The sequence below is a fragment of the Monodon monoceros genome, unplaced genomic scaffold, assembly GCF_005190385.1.
Source record: "Monodon monoceros isolate NGI ecotype Baffin Bay Population unplaced genomic scaffold, NGI_Narwhal_1 Super_Scaffold_21, whole genome shotgun sequence".
Lineage (NCBI taxonomy): Eukaryota > Metazoa > Chordata > Mammalia > Artiodactyla > Monodontidae > Monodon > Monodon monoceros.
In genome coordinates, this window is record NW_021703778.1 from 140,224,666 (window position 1) to 140,238,326 (window position 13,661).

Genomic DNA, 13,661 nt, shown 5'->3' on the forward strand with positions numbered 1-13,661 from the left:
AGGAGGAGCCTGGGACATCTCAGAGGACTGAAGAACCTATCTAATAATCAGGACTTGGTAAAGTTTGTGCACATTCTCCGGTGCAGCCCCCTGGCTCTCATCTCTGGCCTCTTTTTTTTTTGCGGTACACGGGCCTCTCACTGTTGTGGCCTCTCCCATTGTGGAGCACAGGCTCCGGACGCGCAGGCTCAGCGGCCATGGCTCACGGGCCCAGCCGTTCCGCGGCATGTGGGATCTTCCCGGACCAGGACACGCACCCGTGTCCCCTGCATCGGCAGGCGGACTCTCAACCACTGCGCCACCAGGGAAGCCCTATCTCTGGCCTCTTAATCCCACATTTCAGATTCCTGGGGAGAGAGAACCTGATTCGCTCCTGGGGGGAGAGAGTCGAGTCTGGTGCCCAAGGGGGAAGGGTTATATAGTACTAACCTGGTCATGGGTTATGTGTCAACCACTCCCCCCAGCCCCGCCACCAAGTAGAATTTTTTTTTGTGCTAGGAAGCCACCCCTATAACCATAATATTGGTTTATTCTATGCTGTTACCTCCCCCATAGCTACAAAGGGCCAAGGACTGTGTGATCTTGGAAAGGCCGTCTGGCTGTAATTGACGTCTGAGTCTGGCCAGAACCAACCCACTCTCTCAGGCTTGAGTCAAGAGGTTCCATCATGGGGCTTCCCTGGTGGCTCAGTAGTTGAGAGTCTGCCTGCCGATGCAGGAGACACTGGTTCGTGCCCCGGTCCGGGAAGATCCCACATGCTGCGGAGCGGCTGGGCCCGTGAGCCATGGCCGCTGAGCCTGCGCGTCCGGAGCCTGTGCTCCGCAGTGGGAGAGGCCACAACAGTGAGAGGCCCGCATACAGCAAAAAAGCCTGAGTACAGGAATGCCTGTCAAAGATGGTCCTGTCTATTGGGAGCCCAGGGGGCATTTTTGTCGCATGGGTTGTAAATCTTGAGTTTTATTTGGGATCCTCAGTCCTTTCAGAGGGACTGTGTACTGAAAACATCTGTCTCTCCCCAACCCCAAGGAGGAAAAAAACAGATGAGGGAAGGCAGCCCTGAGAACAGAGTTTCCCCAGGTTCTCAAACATGAACTGCTCCCGGGTAACCCTCCTTTCACTGTCCAGCACCAGGCTGGAGGGCTCCTTCTCTTTCATCTTTTAATCAAGGAGGGAAAGCAGCATTTCAGCTGAGCAGATGAGAGGTTGGGAAAGAGAAAAAATTAATTGCTCAGTTCACTGGTAAATATCAAGCCAGGGTCCAGGCCAAAGGGAGAGGTTGAGTAGCCAGAGAAAAGGCCAAATCTGCAGAGATAAGGTGGGCGAGGGCTGGACTGGATCTTGGCAAGCAAGGCCTGTACAGCCTCACGGAGGACAAGGCTGGGAGTTTATGCCTCTAGTGTATTTTTCCTGCATACCTGTTGCCCTGGGGCAAGGCAGGGCGGGGAAGGAAGCAGTTGCCTGACTAGGCTGTGGCCCATGGCGTTTGGTAGGAGAGTGGAATGTATGACTCTGCCCTGCTTCCGCAGGACTTTTGTGTGATGGTGTAAGGTTTTGGCAGTGCACTCTGAGCCCTGACCAGGGGGAGGGTGGGAGCTGAAATCCAGCTCACACTTCACTCAACGGGCTGTGAGCTCACGAAGCTGCAGAGATGCCGTGTGGGCCGTGGGCTGGTGAGCTGCTCCTTAGGCTTCACCTTAGATCTGGTCCCTGATGAGGCTCTGTGTATGAGAACATTGGTCCCTTTCCTTGGGCCAGTTGGCATACGATTCCAGACTGGTAGCTAGATAGAATTTTTTTTTTTAATGTGCTTAAGATTAAAGAAGTCAAATAAGGTGATACCTGTGAATGCCATTTGCATCAGAGGCATCCTTGAAAGAAGGGGAGGAAGTATTTGTCCCCAGCCAGGGAGCCATTCTGGAGGAGGAAGGAATATCCGACATGATGGGGGCTCACATGGGAGCACGTTCCATGCCAGGCACGTGGCAGGGCACTGCCTGCAGTCCAGTGCTGAGAGGAGAGAGAGGTCTGGGAGAGGAGCCTGAAAACAAGAGTGAGGGTGAGGATGCCTCAGGAAGAATGATGGTGGTACTCCCCCCCTCCCCGGGTGCCCCACACAGGGAGAAAGACCTAGGCTTTTCCTCACTCAGCAGAGAGGACAGCAGCTCTAGGCTCTTCACCTGCCCAAGAAATTCAGGATAAGGGAGCCGAGGGCTGCCATGGCAATCTTTACCCTGACATCCTTGAGCCCCTCGAGATGGGCAGTTTGAGCCCGGCCTGCGTGTAGCATCTGCACAATTCACATGCATCGCCTTGATGCCATGTTCACAGTAGGGACACTACACCTAGATCTCCCCTTCCTCTCTGGTTGAGCAGATGCAGGAGCTGGAGCAGAGGCTGCTGGAGGCAGAGCAGAGAGCAGAGGACGCGGAGACCCAGGTAACCGGGGAGGGGATGGCAGGAGTGTGCAGCAGAAATGACAATTGGCCTTTCCTGACCCTTTCCATGGACACACATGGACACGTCACACCGATAAGCCTCTTACAGGGACGAGGAAAGCCAGCAGTCATGTGTTAGACCTTCTGAACAAATGAAGGTGCCTGGGGCTTTCTGTGGGCATGAAGGAATCTTCGGGTAAGGTTCAGTGCAGTGAGCAGGTGAGTGGCTTAGTTCAAATAGGCTAGGTTATGCTGAGTAACCAATGAAGTCTGACGTGTCTGCAGTTTATCACATTTAGTTCTCACTCATGGTACCTCTCCATTGAGGGTTAGCCAGGGATTCTGCTTCGCACGGTGATTCAGGGGTCCAAGGTAATGGAGCTGCCCATCTTCCAGCGGAACCAGCTAGAACATGCAGCCTCCTTGGTTGCCATGGCAGGGAAAGAGAGCTGGATCCTTGTGCGCCAGCTCTTAAATACTTCAGCCCAGAAATGACTGAGTCATTCCACTCAGGCCCATTGGCTGCAGTGAATTCCATGGCCATCTAACTCCAAGAGGGCTGGAAAGTATCGGGAAGTTCACGGACATTCAGTGGGCAGCATATGTCTCTGCCACAGTGAAGCTGGAGCATCTCCTCTCCAGGGCTGTTTGACCTGCCCAGCTTGTCCCTACTGGGGTCCCCAGAGTTAGATGGCCCTACACCCTGCTATTCCTTCCTTGTCAATTCCTTCTTTTGCCCAGATGAGGCTTAATAAGTGGTCATTGAATTAATTGGCCCCAACTGCCCTGGGTACGGGCTCTGCATGAGAGTCACAGATTGGGGTATCAGGAAGCATCCCATCCCATCCCATCCCATCCCATGCTGGAGGCCACTTCACACACCGTACCCCAACCCTATGAGACGATTGGTACTTTTCAGGTGGGTGTGATGGAAGAGAAGGTGAAATTGTCCAATCTGAAGAATATGGGCTCAGCAGGCAGCCTGCACCGGAAGTACCAAGAATTGCTGAATGCCATGCAGGGCAAAGACGAACTCATCGGCCGGCTGGAGGCACAGTTGGAGAAGCAGGTAAGTGCCAGTGCCCCCCTGCAGCGCCTGCACCAGCTGCCCACGGCTCCTTGAGCAGAGCCCCTCTGCTTGGGCCGCCGGTGGTGGGGACTCTCTCCCTCACGAGACTGTTCTTTCTCGTGGAGATGTATTGGAAGGTGCGTGAAGAGCCAGGCAGGGGATGTGGTGGGAAAGGGACCTTGGAGGCTGACTCATCTGGGTTGAACCCCCCTTTAGCACCAGTGAGCAAATTACTTAAGTCGCTGATTCTCATTTTACGCATCTGTAAAATGGGGGTTATAGTACGTCATAGGGCTGTCGGCAGAATGAACTCAGGGAACCTGGGTACAGTATCAGACCTGAGGTCGGTGTTTGGTAATGAGAGCTTTTCCTTTTCCACCCTGGTCTTGTGCCCTGCCAACCTGTGGGACACGTAGTAGCAGAGCAGCACAGAGCTGGACCATCAGCCTTGGTCAACTGCTCAGCCAAAGTTTCTCAATGAACCTGAGTAGACAGAGACCAAAGTTGCCACCTCCTCTGAAAAGCGCACAGGAGCCCAGGAGAGGCCACTGCCCAGTATTCCAGCCACAGTCAGCATCTTTGTTCTGGAGAGGACATCTGGAACACCCCCCTGCCAGTCCCCTAGGCCCAGCTTCCCCTTCACGATCCCATTAACTTCATCCTAATTCTGTCCCTTCCCTCTGCCATTGGGCTTACCTACCCAGCTTTTCCCTGGTGCCAGAGCTCCATTGTTTCCAACAGAAAACCTCACAGCATGGCCAACTTGCAATTTTCCACATGTGTACTCTCCATGGAGGTCCCAGCTAATCCTGCTGGTGCCTTCCCACTATCATAGGCACATTCGTAATCATTCATCAACAGTCACTGAACATTTCCTTTGTGGGACGTACCTCCCACAATGTGTGGGGCACCATGTGTTCCTGAAAAATCATGGGAAAATATCAGTAGAATGTTGACACATGGAATCTCTCATCAATTTCCTATTGATTTTATTTTATTTTTAATTTATTTATTTTTATTTTTGGCTGCATTGAGTCTTCATTGCTGCACGTGGGCTTCCTCTAGTTGCAGCGAGCGGGGGCTACCCTTTGTTGTGGTGTGCGGGCTTCTCATTGCGGTGGCTTCACTTGTTGCAGAGCACGGACTCTAGACGTTCAGGCTCAGTAGTTGTGGCTCGCGGGCTCTAGAGCACAGGCTCAGCCATTGCGGTGCACAGGCTTAGTTGCTCCGTGGCATGTGGGATCTTCCTGGACCAGGGCTCGAACCCGTGTTGCCTGCATTGGCAGGCAGATTCTTAACCACTGCGCCACCAGGGAAGCCCTCCCATTGATTTTAGATAACTATCTTCTCTGTTAAGTGGTTCATAGTTAGAAGTGGCAGCACCTGGGAACTGGTGGGCAAAATGATTCCTGCTAAAGCTTACTTAGGTCAGGAAAAAAAATCATTTTACAATAATAATAGGAGAGAGAAGAGAGAGAATGCTGTTTTGCAAGTCAGTAGACCTGGTTTTAGCCCCAGCCATGGCACAAACTGACAGAGGCAAGTCATTTCACCCTCTGGGCCTCAGTTTCCACAGCCACATAAATATCAGGGTATCAAACTAGGTCAGGGGTCAGCAGACTGTTTTTGCCAAGGTCCAGGTAGTAAATATTTTTGGCTTTGCAGGCCACGTGGTCTCTGTTGCAGCTAGCCAACCCTGCTGCTGTAGCCTGGAAGTGGCCTTAGACAATACAGAAATGAATGGGCAGGGCTATTCAGGGAGGGACCAGGTGGAAGGCTGGATTTGGCCTGTGGCCCGTCCGCAAACCCCTAGATAACCTTACCGGTTCGCCAGCTCTCAAATACTGAGTCAGACATTTCCATATGCCCATCTCATTTCCACAGACTCCCTTGTTTGGAGCTTATGTCCATCATCTTACAACATCGAGGCAGTTTTTCCCTAGAAGTGTAACCAAAGTCGTTACTGCTGGTCTCTAAACAACTGAGAGTACACCAGTTGTCTCCATGCTTTTTATTTATTTATTTTTAAACAAATTTATTTATTTATTTATGGCTGCCTTGGGTCTTTGCTGCTGCGGGCAGGCTTTCTCTAGTTGCAGCGAGTGGGGGCTACTCTTTGTTGCGGTGCACAGGCTTCTCATTGTGGTGGCCTCTCCTGTTGCGGAGCACGGGCTCTAGGTGCACAGGCTTCAGTAGTTGTGGCATGCGGGCTCAATAGTTGTGGCTTGCAGGCTCTAGAGCACAGGCTCAGTAGTTGCGGTGCACGGGCGTAGTTGCTCCACGGCATGTGGGATCTTCCTGGACCAGGGCTGGAACCCATGTCCCCTGCATTGGCAGGCGGATTCTTAACCACTGTGCCACCAGCAAAGTCCCTCCATGCTTTTTAGAGCAGGGAACTAGTACTCGTTCTAGAACTTGTTGATTACCTGTGCCTCAGGCACTGTGCGGTGCACTTCCTGTCCCTTCATCCTCAAGATGGTCCAGAGGGGAGATGTATCTTCGCCCATTTTAGAGATGCCATCACCAGAGGCTGATGTGGCCTTCCCAGTGCCCCACAGCAAATAAGCCTCAGAGGCAGAGCCAAATCCCCAAAGCCTGTATTTTCTTCCCTCCTAGGCTGCTATTCTTCAGATACAAACCTTGCTTTTGAGTCATTTTACAGCGGTCACTCGGTATCCACAGGGGATTGGTTCCAGGACACCCCACAGATACCAAGATCCGTGGATGCTCAGGTCCATTATATAAAAGGGCATAGGACAGTCAGCCCTCCATATCCGCAGAATTAGGTCCGTGGTTGGTGGAATCTGCAGATGCCGAACCCACCAATAGGGAGGGCCGACTGTGCTTCACCCTGTTATATCAATATAATGAACTTGAGCATCTGCAGATCTTGGTATCTGCTGGGCGTCCTGAAACCAATACCCCTGTAGATACCGAGGGATCACTGTATACTGTTGATTGTTTTGAGGGAATTGTACTCATGTGCTAACTTACCTTTATTTTTTATTTTTTAACTGTAAAGGTAATACATGCTTATAGTAAAAAAATACAGAAAGACCAAAAGGGTATAAAATGACATTTTTCCTCCGTCCCCATCCTTCATTTTCATCCCTCACCACTAACCACTGTTCATTGTGACCACTTCCTGTGTATCAGAGCAGTGTTCCATTTTCATTTTGTTTATTTAGCCAAGCCCTTATTTGTGGACTCTTAGGTTATTTCCAGTTTTGAGTTTTTTGTTTTTGTTGCTTTATCAAATAATAATGCAATTAATGATTCCTAAGCAGTGGGTTTGTTAGATCAGTGGTATGGACATTTAAAATGTTGACAAATATTATCAAGTTTTTCCCCAAAAAGGCTTTGCCAATTTGTATGAGGTGGGCTGTTTTCCAACACCCTTGACAATTTAGGGTTATATCAAACTTTTAAATTGTGTTAGTCTGGTAGAGGAAAATGATGTGTCACTTTTATTTGCATTTTAAAAATAATAATAAAGATTGCACAGCTTTTCATGGGTTTCTTTCCCTTTATTTGCTGTTGATTTCCTATTTATATCTTTTGCATATATTTATTGGTTTGTTCATTTCAAATTATCCCTTTTGTATGTAAGTCATTTGTGTTGCAAAACATCTCCCAGTTGGTCTTTTCATTTTGTTTAAGGGCATTTTTTTTTTTGGTCATATAGTAATTTATAGAGATGATATAGATTTATTAGTCTTTTCTTTCTTGGCTATTTGGGATTTGTATTATGCTTAGGAAGGCCTTTCCCACTTTAAGAATATTTTCTAAGAATTCATAAATGAATGTATTTTTTCCTATCGGCCGACCTCCATCCAGTCCCTTAATATTTATTCTCAGGGCCTCCCACCTCCAATTATTCACTAAAACGGTGACCACCGTGATGAACTAAAGGCCCTCTCTCTCTTGCAGAAGAAGATGAGAGCTGAGGAAGCAAAAATCGTTCAAGAAAAAGCTGCAAAGATCAAGGAATGGGTGACACTGAAGTTAGCAGAGGTGAGTGAGAGCTTATCTTGGGAAGCCTGCGAGGGACCTGCGTGGGGTTGCTCCTGTCCCTCCGCGTTTTTCTGCCTCTACCTGTTTATGGGGCCTTGCCTGCTTTTCATTTTGTTAACCGCTTGTCTCTCATTCAGCTTAAACGCTGAGACACTTCACTTCACTTTTCCCTTCCTGTTGTCAGAGTTGGGTTTCCCTAGAGCTCCTGGTTTGCTTTGTGTCTGGGGAGAAGGAATGAGTCTCACTTCTGAGGAGTCCCATCAGTTTCCTTCTGAGAAGCACACACAGTCCTTACCGTCCACCCTCTGTCCTCTCCATTCTTTTTAACTTTTTTTTTTTTTTTTTGGTGCTCAAATATACATAAAATATACCATTTGAGCTGTTTTTGAAGTGTACAATGCAGTGGCATTAAGTACATTCACAGTGTTGTGTACCTATCACCACTACCTCCAAAACTTTTCCCACCCCAAACAAACTCCATCCCCATTAAACACTAACTCCCCATTGTCTCTCCCCCCAGTCCCTGGTAACCTCTATTCCACTTTCCACCTCTGTCCATCCGTTTTCATAGCTCATCACTTGGGGCAGCTTTATTTAGGAAACTCAGGACTAGTAGCTACAGCGCTGCCAGCAAAAAACCAAAAAACGACCTCCTTCTAAACAGAAGAAAGGGGAATTGAAGTTTGGAGAAGGGTGAACACTCACTCCTGACACAAGTGGCTCACACCTGCAGGGGGTAGCGGCTCATTTTGCCTCCTGTCCTTTCTGTGGACACACATCTCAGGTCACCTGCTAGACTACAAGCCCTTGGGGACAGAGCTGATGCCTATAACCTGCATCTTCCACCGCCCTGATCTCCTGCTAAAAGCTCAATGAAAGTGTGTTGGCTTTCCAATGAGAATGGGTACTAGACAGCCTATTAACAGGACCTGGCATATCGGCTGGAGACAATGGAAGAACAGTTTTTTTTGTTTTTTGTTTTTGTTTGTTTTGCGGTACACGGGCCTCTCACTGTTGTGGCCTCTCCCGTTGCGGAGCACAAGCTCCGGACACGCAGGCTCAGTGGCCATGACTCACAGACCCCGCCGCTCCGCGGCATGTGGGATCTTCCTGGACCGGGGCACGAACCCATGTCCCCTGCATTGGCAGGCGGACTCTCAACCACTACGCCACCAGGGAAGCCCTTTTTTATTTTATTTAATTTATTTTTTTATTTTTTATTTTTATTTTTTTTTAAGAACAGTTATTTTTTGCTCCTAGGTGAATAAGAGGTCAAAGTTACTTTTATCAAAGGTTGAAACAAGAAAAAAAAGTATGTTTTGTCGGGGAAAATAACGAGGAATTAAGGGCCTGTGGATTATGACTTAGTGAAATGATATGGTGAGAATAAAACATCAAACAATGAAAAATCTGGGTCCTAGAGCCCAGGATAAATTCATTAGAATAATTGGAAAAGAAGAATGTAATTAACCAGTATTTGTTAAACGCTTGCAATGCATCAAGTTCTAAGGCAGGCATTTTAAACATAGATACTGATTTACTCTCAATGACAACTTTGTGGAATGATTACTGCCATCTTCAATTTATCAGTTAGTAAACTGAGACAAAAAAAAAAATACAAGCAAGTTGCTACTGTGATAAAAGTAATTTTTATAGGTTGTATATTGTTCCCGACTCCTTTCCAGTAGAAGGATAATATATCCCTGCCCCTTGCCATAAGATTTGCTATGCCTCCCTGAGGAAGGAATATGCTTCTGCAGATCATGGACTTTATGCTTGTTTATATGACTCGATCTAGACATATATGTAAGCTATATTCAATTAGAAACTTCAAGAACAATCACATGGGGACTTCCCTGGTGGCACCATAGTTAAGAATCCACCTGCCAACATGGAGACTTCCCTGGTGGCACCACAGTTAAGAGTCCACCTGCCAATGCAGGGGACACGGGTTTGAGCCCTAGTCCAGGAAGATCCGATCCCACATGCCACGGAGCAACTAAGCCCGTGTGCCACAACTACTGAGCCTGTGCGCCTAGAGCCTGTGCTCCACAACGAGAGAAGCCACCACAATGAGAAGCCTACGCACCCCAAGGAAGAGTAGCTCTCGCTTACTGCAACTAGAGAAAGCCTGTGCACAGCAACGAAGACCAAATGCAGCCAAAGAAGGAAAAAGAAGTTTAAAAAAAAAGAAAAGAACAATCACATGAATTTATTATTGTCCTTTTCCTTTTTCCAGGAGATAGGGTTTTCTCCTTCATCCTGGATCCAGTATAAATAAAGCGTGTGAAACTGAGTAGAATACATATGATATAAAATATAAGCAAGGAAATAAAATTTTTGTGTTATAAACAACAACAAAAAGAAGTGTGTTGGCTTTCATTTCAAAGAAAATGCAGCCACCCTGAGGCTGGATCTCATGGATAGGATGTTGAGCAGAAGAAGCCAGATACAGAAGTACATCTTGAATAATTCCATCTATATAAAGTCCTAATGGGCACAACTACACTAATGTGTGTAGGGTGCATACTTAGATGGTAAAACACAGAAAGCAAGGAAATGAATCTCATAGACTCAGAAGAGTTGTCGCCTTAGTGGGGAGGCAGATCACGTGATTGGGAAAGGACAAGTCCGGGATGTCTGGAGTGTTGGCAAATTCCTCTTTCTTAACCTGGGTGGCGGTCACATGAGTAATCATTTCAGAATCATTTGTTAAGCTGTTCATTGGTGTAGAATGCAGTTTTTTGTGTGTTATATTTCACCATTTTTTTAAAAGGTTAAAGATACATAGAAAAGCAGGACTTCCCTGGTGGCACAGTGGTTAAGAACCCACCTTCCAATGCAGGGGACACGGGTTCGAGCCCTGATCTGGGAAGATCGCATGTGCCGCGGAGCAACTAAGCCCGTGCACCACAACTACTGAGGCTGCACTCTAGAGCCCGTGAGCCACAACTACTGAGCCCACATGCCACAACTACTGAAGCCTGCGTGTCTAGAGCCCATGCTCCACAACAAGAGAAGCCACTGCAATGAGAAGCCCATGCACCGCAACAAAGAGTAGCCCCTGCTCACCACAATTAGAGAAAGCCCGTGGGCAGCAACGAAGACCCAATGTAGCCAAAAATAAATAAATAAAATTTATTAAAATAAACCCCCAAAAACCTAGAAAAGAAAGCACAGGGGCCGCCAAATGGAATTCTTTCCCATCTACAACCAGGTAGCGCAGAGAGAAGGAGGAGGTCAGGGCTCCCAGGAGAGTCGGCAGTGGATTGGGGGGCACCACGGGTTCTTTTGTGTAGATTTGATCTTTAAGAAGGATTTTAATCTTATTTTGAATTATATGTCTGAATGTGTAGGCTGAGTATTTATTCTCAATCTTCACTTTTCTTTTTGTCTAGCTTGAGATGGAGAATCAGCACCTGAAAACCTGTAATCAGCACCTGGTGGAGCAGGTGGGAGCCCTTCAACGTGCACTAGAAGGTGAGCGGGCCAGCATGTGCGGGAGTTGGGGGAGTGGGGTGTGTGTGTGTCTGTGTGTGTGTGCGTGTGCGTGGGGCTGAATTGAGGGAGCTCTTAACATGCCTATTTTTGTCCCAACCACAGCTCTTCAGATGGCACCTTCGGGGAAGCTGCTGGTGGCCCCCCAGGGAACCAAAGAGCAGGATTCTGTCCCTGCAGGACCAGGAGCCCAGCCAGTGGGGCAGGACGGTGGTGCTCAGGCCCAGGGTGCCCTGAAGGCAGCTATGCCCGTACCTTCTCCAGGTGCTCTGCAGAGCAAGGACTCTGTTCCTAAAGCAGGAAGCCCCTTGGAGGATTGTAGTTCCAGTATGGTCCACCCTGGAGAAACATCAGAGGCCAAGACCCTTCCACTTCATCTGGGAGGACAGGGCTCTCCTGACCAGCTGTGCCTGAAGCCTTGCACCCCCAGGCATGGTTTGGCTTCCTGGGGTGAAGGCCTGGTCACTGCTCAGGGAGGGACGCTCCCCAGGACAAAGACCTCTGCCAGGGAAGGTGGCCCCGGCTGCAGCCTGACTCTGCCGAAGGTGCGGGCTCCCAGCACCCACCGGGACAGCATCGAGCTGGCCAAGCGGCACCACAGCCAGCCCCAGGCGGGCCCTGCGCACTTCGACCATGTGGTGAGCATTGAGATTGGGACACTCTCAGCCCTCCACTCCTCCAGCCTTCCCAAGGTGGAGGCTGGACCTGAGCTCCGGGAGGAACCGGAGAAGATGGAGATGGACGAGCAACCCCCAGCGGGGAAGATGGAGGAAGTGGATTTGGGGAACAAACCACCTACACCCCCCCTGCACCGGTTTCCATCCTGGGTAAGAGGCCCCCTGGGGACAGGACAGAGGGGCCGGGCTGATGGTGCGAACGCTGTGGGGCACAGCCATGTGCTGAGCGTGGGACGAGGCTGTCACCCTCACCCCCTCTGGGCGGTGGGTACCCCGGGGCCTGTCCAGACTACTCCGCCCATAAGGGGTGGAGCCAGGATTTCCGATTGGACGTTGGCCGGCTGTTTCCTGAGCAGGCGCTCACCGCGGGCCACAGCCAAGCTGGGTGCTCGGTGCCCATTTTCTCGTGTAGTCTTCCTGACTCTCCGTGGAGGTACAGTGTGGTGGCTAAGAGCACGGGTCCCAGGGTCAAACCAGGAGGTCCCAAGATCAAACTGTGTGAGCCGGGGCAAGCTGCTAAACCTCTGTGCCTCAATTTCCCTCTCTGTAAAATGGGGATAATAGTACCTGCTTTAGAGGGTTGCCCTGAGGATTAAGTGTGTTAATACGTATTTGGTGAGTAGTTGCAGCAGTGGCTCACAATACGTGGAGAGGCTGTTGGAAACGGCAAGGGCCAGGCCAGGGTGGAACACTTTCAGAATCATCCCTCCTCTTGTTCCTTGTTGTCTTGTAAATCCAGATGCTCTGAAATCCTAAAGCAGAGGCAGGCAGTGAGGGAGCATTCGGCAAGGGATGTGGCAAGAGGGCTCAGGTCCTTCCCGTCCCCGAGACAGGATCGCTCTTGTTACCTTAGGGAACCACAGTGGCCCGAGAACCCAACCTCTCTTCTTAGGTGGGACCAGCTGGGCAGTAGCCATGTGGGGAAGATCAAGACTGAGAATTGGGAGAAGGACATTTCTCAGTCTGAGGGAGTCAAATGGACTTACTTGCTGAGTTAGAGTTCCTTTGTTGATCCTCAAAACAACCGTGTGAGTTAGGCATTAGATAACCTTTTGTAAAACACTCCTACATTTGTCGAACCTAAACCCCTCAAGCTTCACACTTTTCATTCTCTCTGTGAAGTTAGAGGCCTGTCCGTGGTTGAATTCCACTACCACTACTGACAGGAATAATCGTTTTTATGGCTAATTTTACCACATGGACCCAATTTATCTGCCCTACATAAGCACGGAATTCCCTGCCCCAGCCCAGTGCCTGCCCCTCCCCCAAAATTCCTCCTTGCTGCCTCCCATCTCTTCCCTTCCCTTGCCTCCAGTCACCTCCGGCTCTCATCCCAGCCCTCGCCAGCCCCTCCCTCTCTCCCCCAGGTGCCCCAGCACTGCTGCTCCCCTCTGGGGTGACCCGGATAGCATCCACCTTCCTTCCTGCCCCAGCCTAGCCCAGCTACCTCCTTGAGCTGGGCAGGGCTTCCCCGGTCCTTGTGACTCACCTCTCACCTGAAGAGGCCTTTGTTTTCCCTTTACCTTGAGTGAAAAAGAGATATGGAGGAGGATAGGTGGGGCCTCTGGGTTGTTTGGGAGTGATCCAAACCTAAGAAAAGCTGCCCAGGCCTGTGGGCCTGCTTCAGACCCAGGGGACCCCGAGGGGCAAGGGAAGAGTTGAGGGTGGGAGTTCCCATTGATGTGTCTTCTACGGCAGGGTTCAGGGGTCTGGGTGAGCCAGGACTTTAAGCCTGAAGCCTAACCATGATGTGGCATTGTTACTGTAGGAAAAAAATGTGTCCCAGTTTCCAAACAACTGGCTTCCAAACAAAAGGGCACGCACATCCTTGCCATGGGGCTCGGACGTCCTCATTACCAACCCCCCAACTTCAAGGGCTGTAAGATGGGGAAGATTCAGAGAAAACAGGTCCCAGTTCCCTCTCCTCCTAAACTTCCTTGCCCCAAGGGAGGGGTGGCAGCAAGAGAG

The 13,661-nt window shown here is 49.7% G+C and overlaps 1 protein-coding gene across 1 annotated transcript in view; it reads left to right on the forward strand.

Annotated features, from left to right (window-relative positions):
- PLEKHH1 (pleckstrin homology, MyTH4 and FERM domain containing H1) overlaps positions 1-13,661 on the forward strand; it is a 52,480-nt gene that overhangs the window by 18,000 nt on the left and 20,819 nt on the right. The window contains exons 3-7 of the mRNA XM_029238281.1: positions 2,374-2,436; positions 3,355-3,504; positions 7,435-7,518; positions 10,917-10,998; positions 11,122-11,843. Coding sequence (XP_029094114.1) covers positions 2,374-2,436; positions 3,355-3,504; positions 7,435-7,518; positions 10,917-10,998; positions 11,122-11,843 — 1,101 coding nt within the window. The remainder of the gene's footprint in view (positions 1-2,373; positions 2,437-3,354; positions 3,505-7,434; positions 7,519-10,916; positions 10,999-11,121; positions 11,844-13,661) is intronic.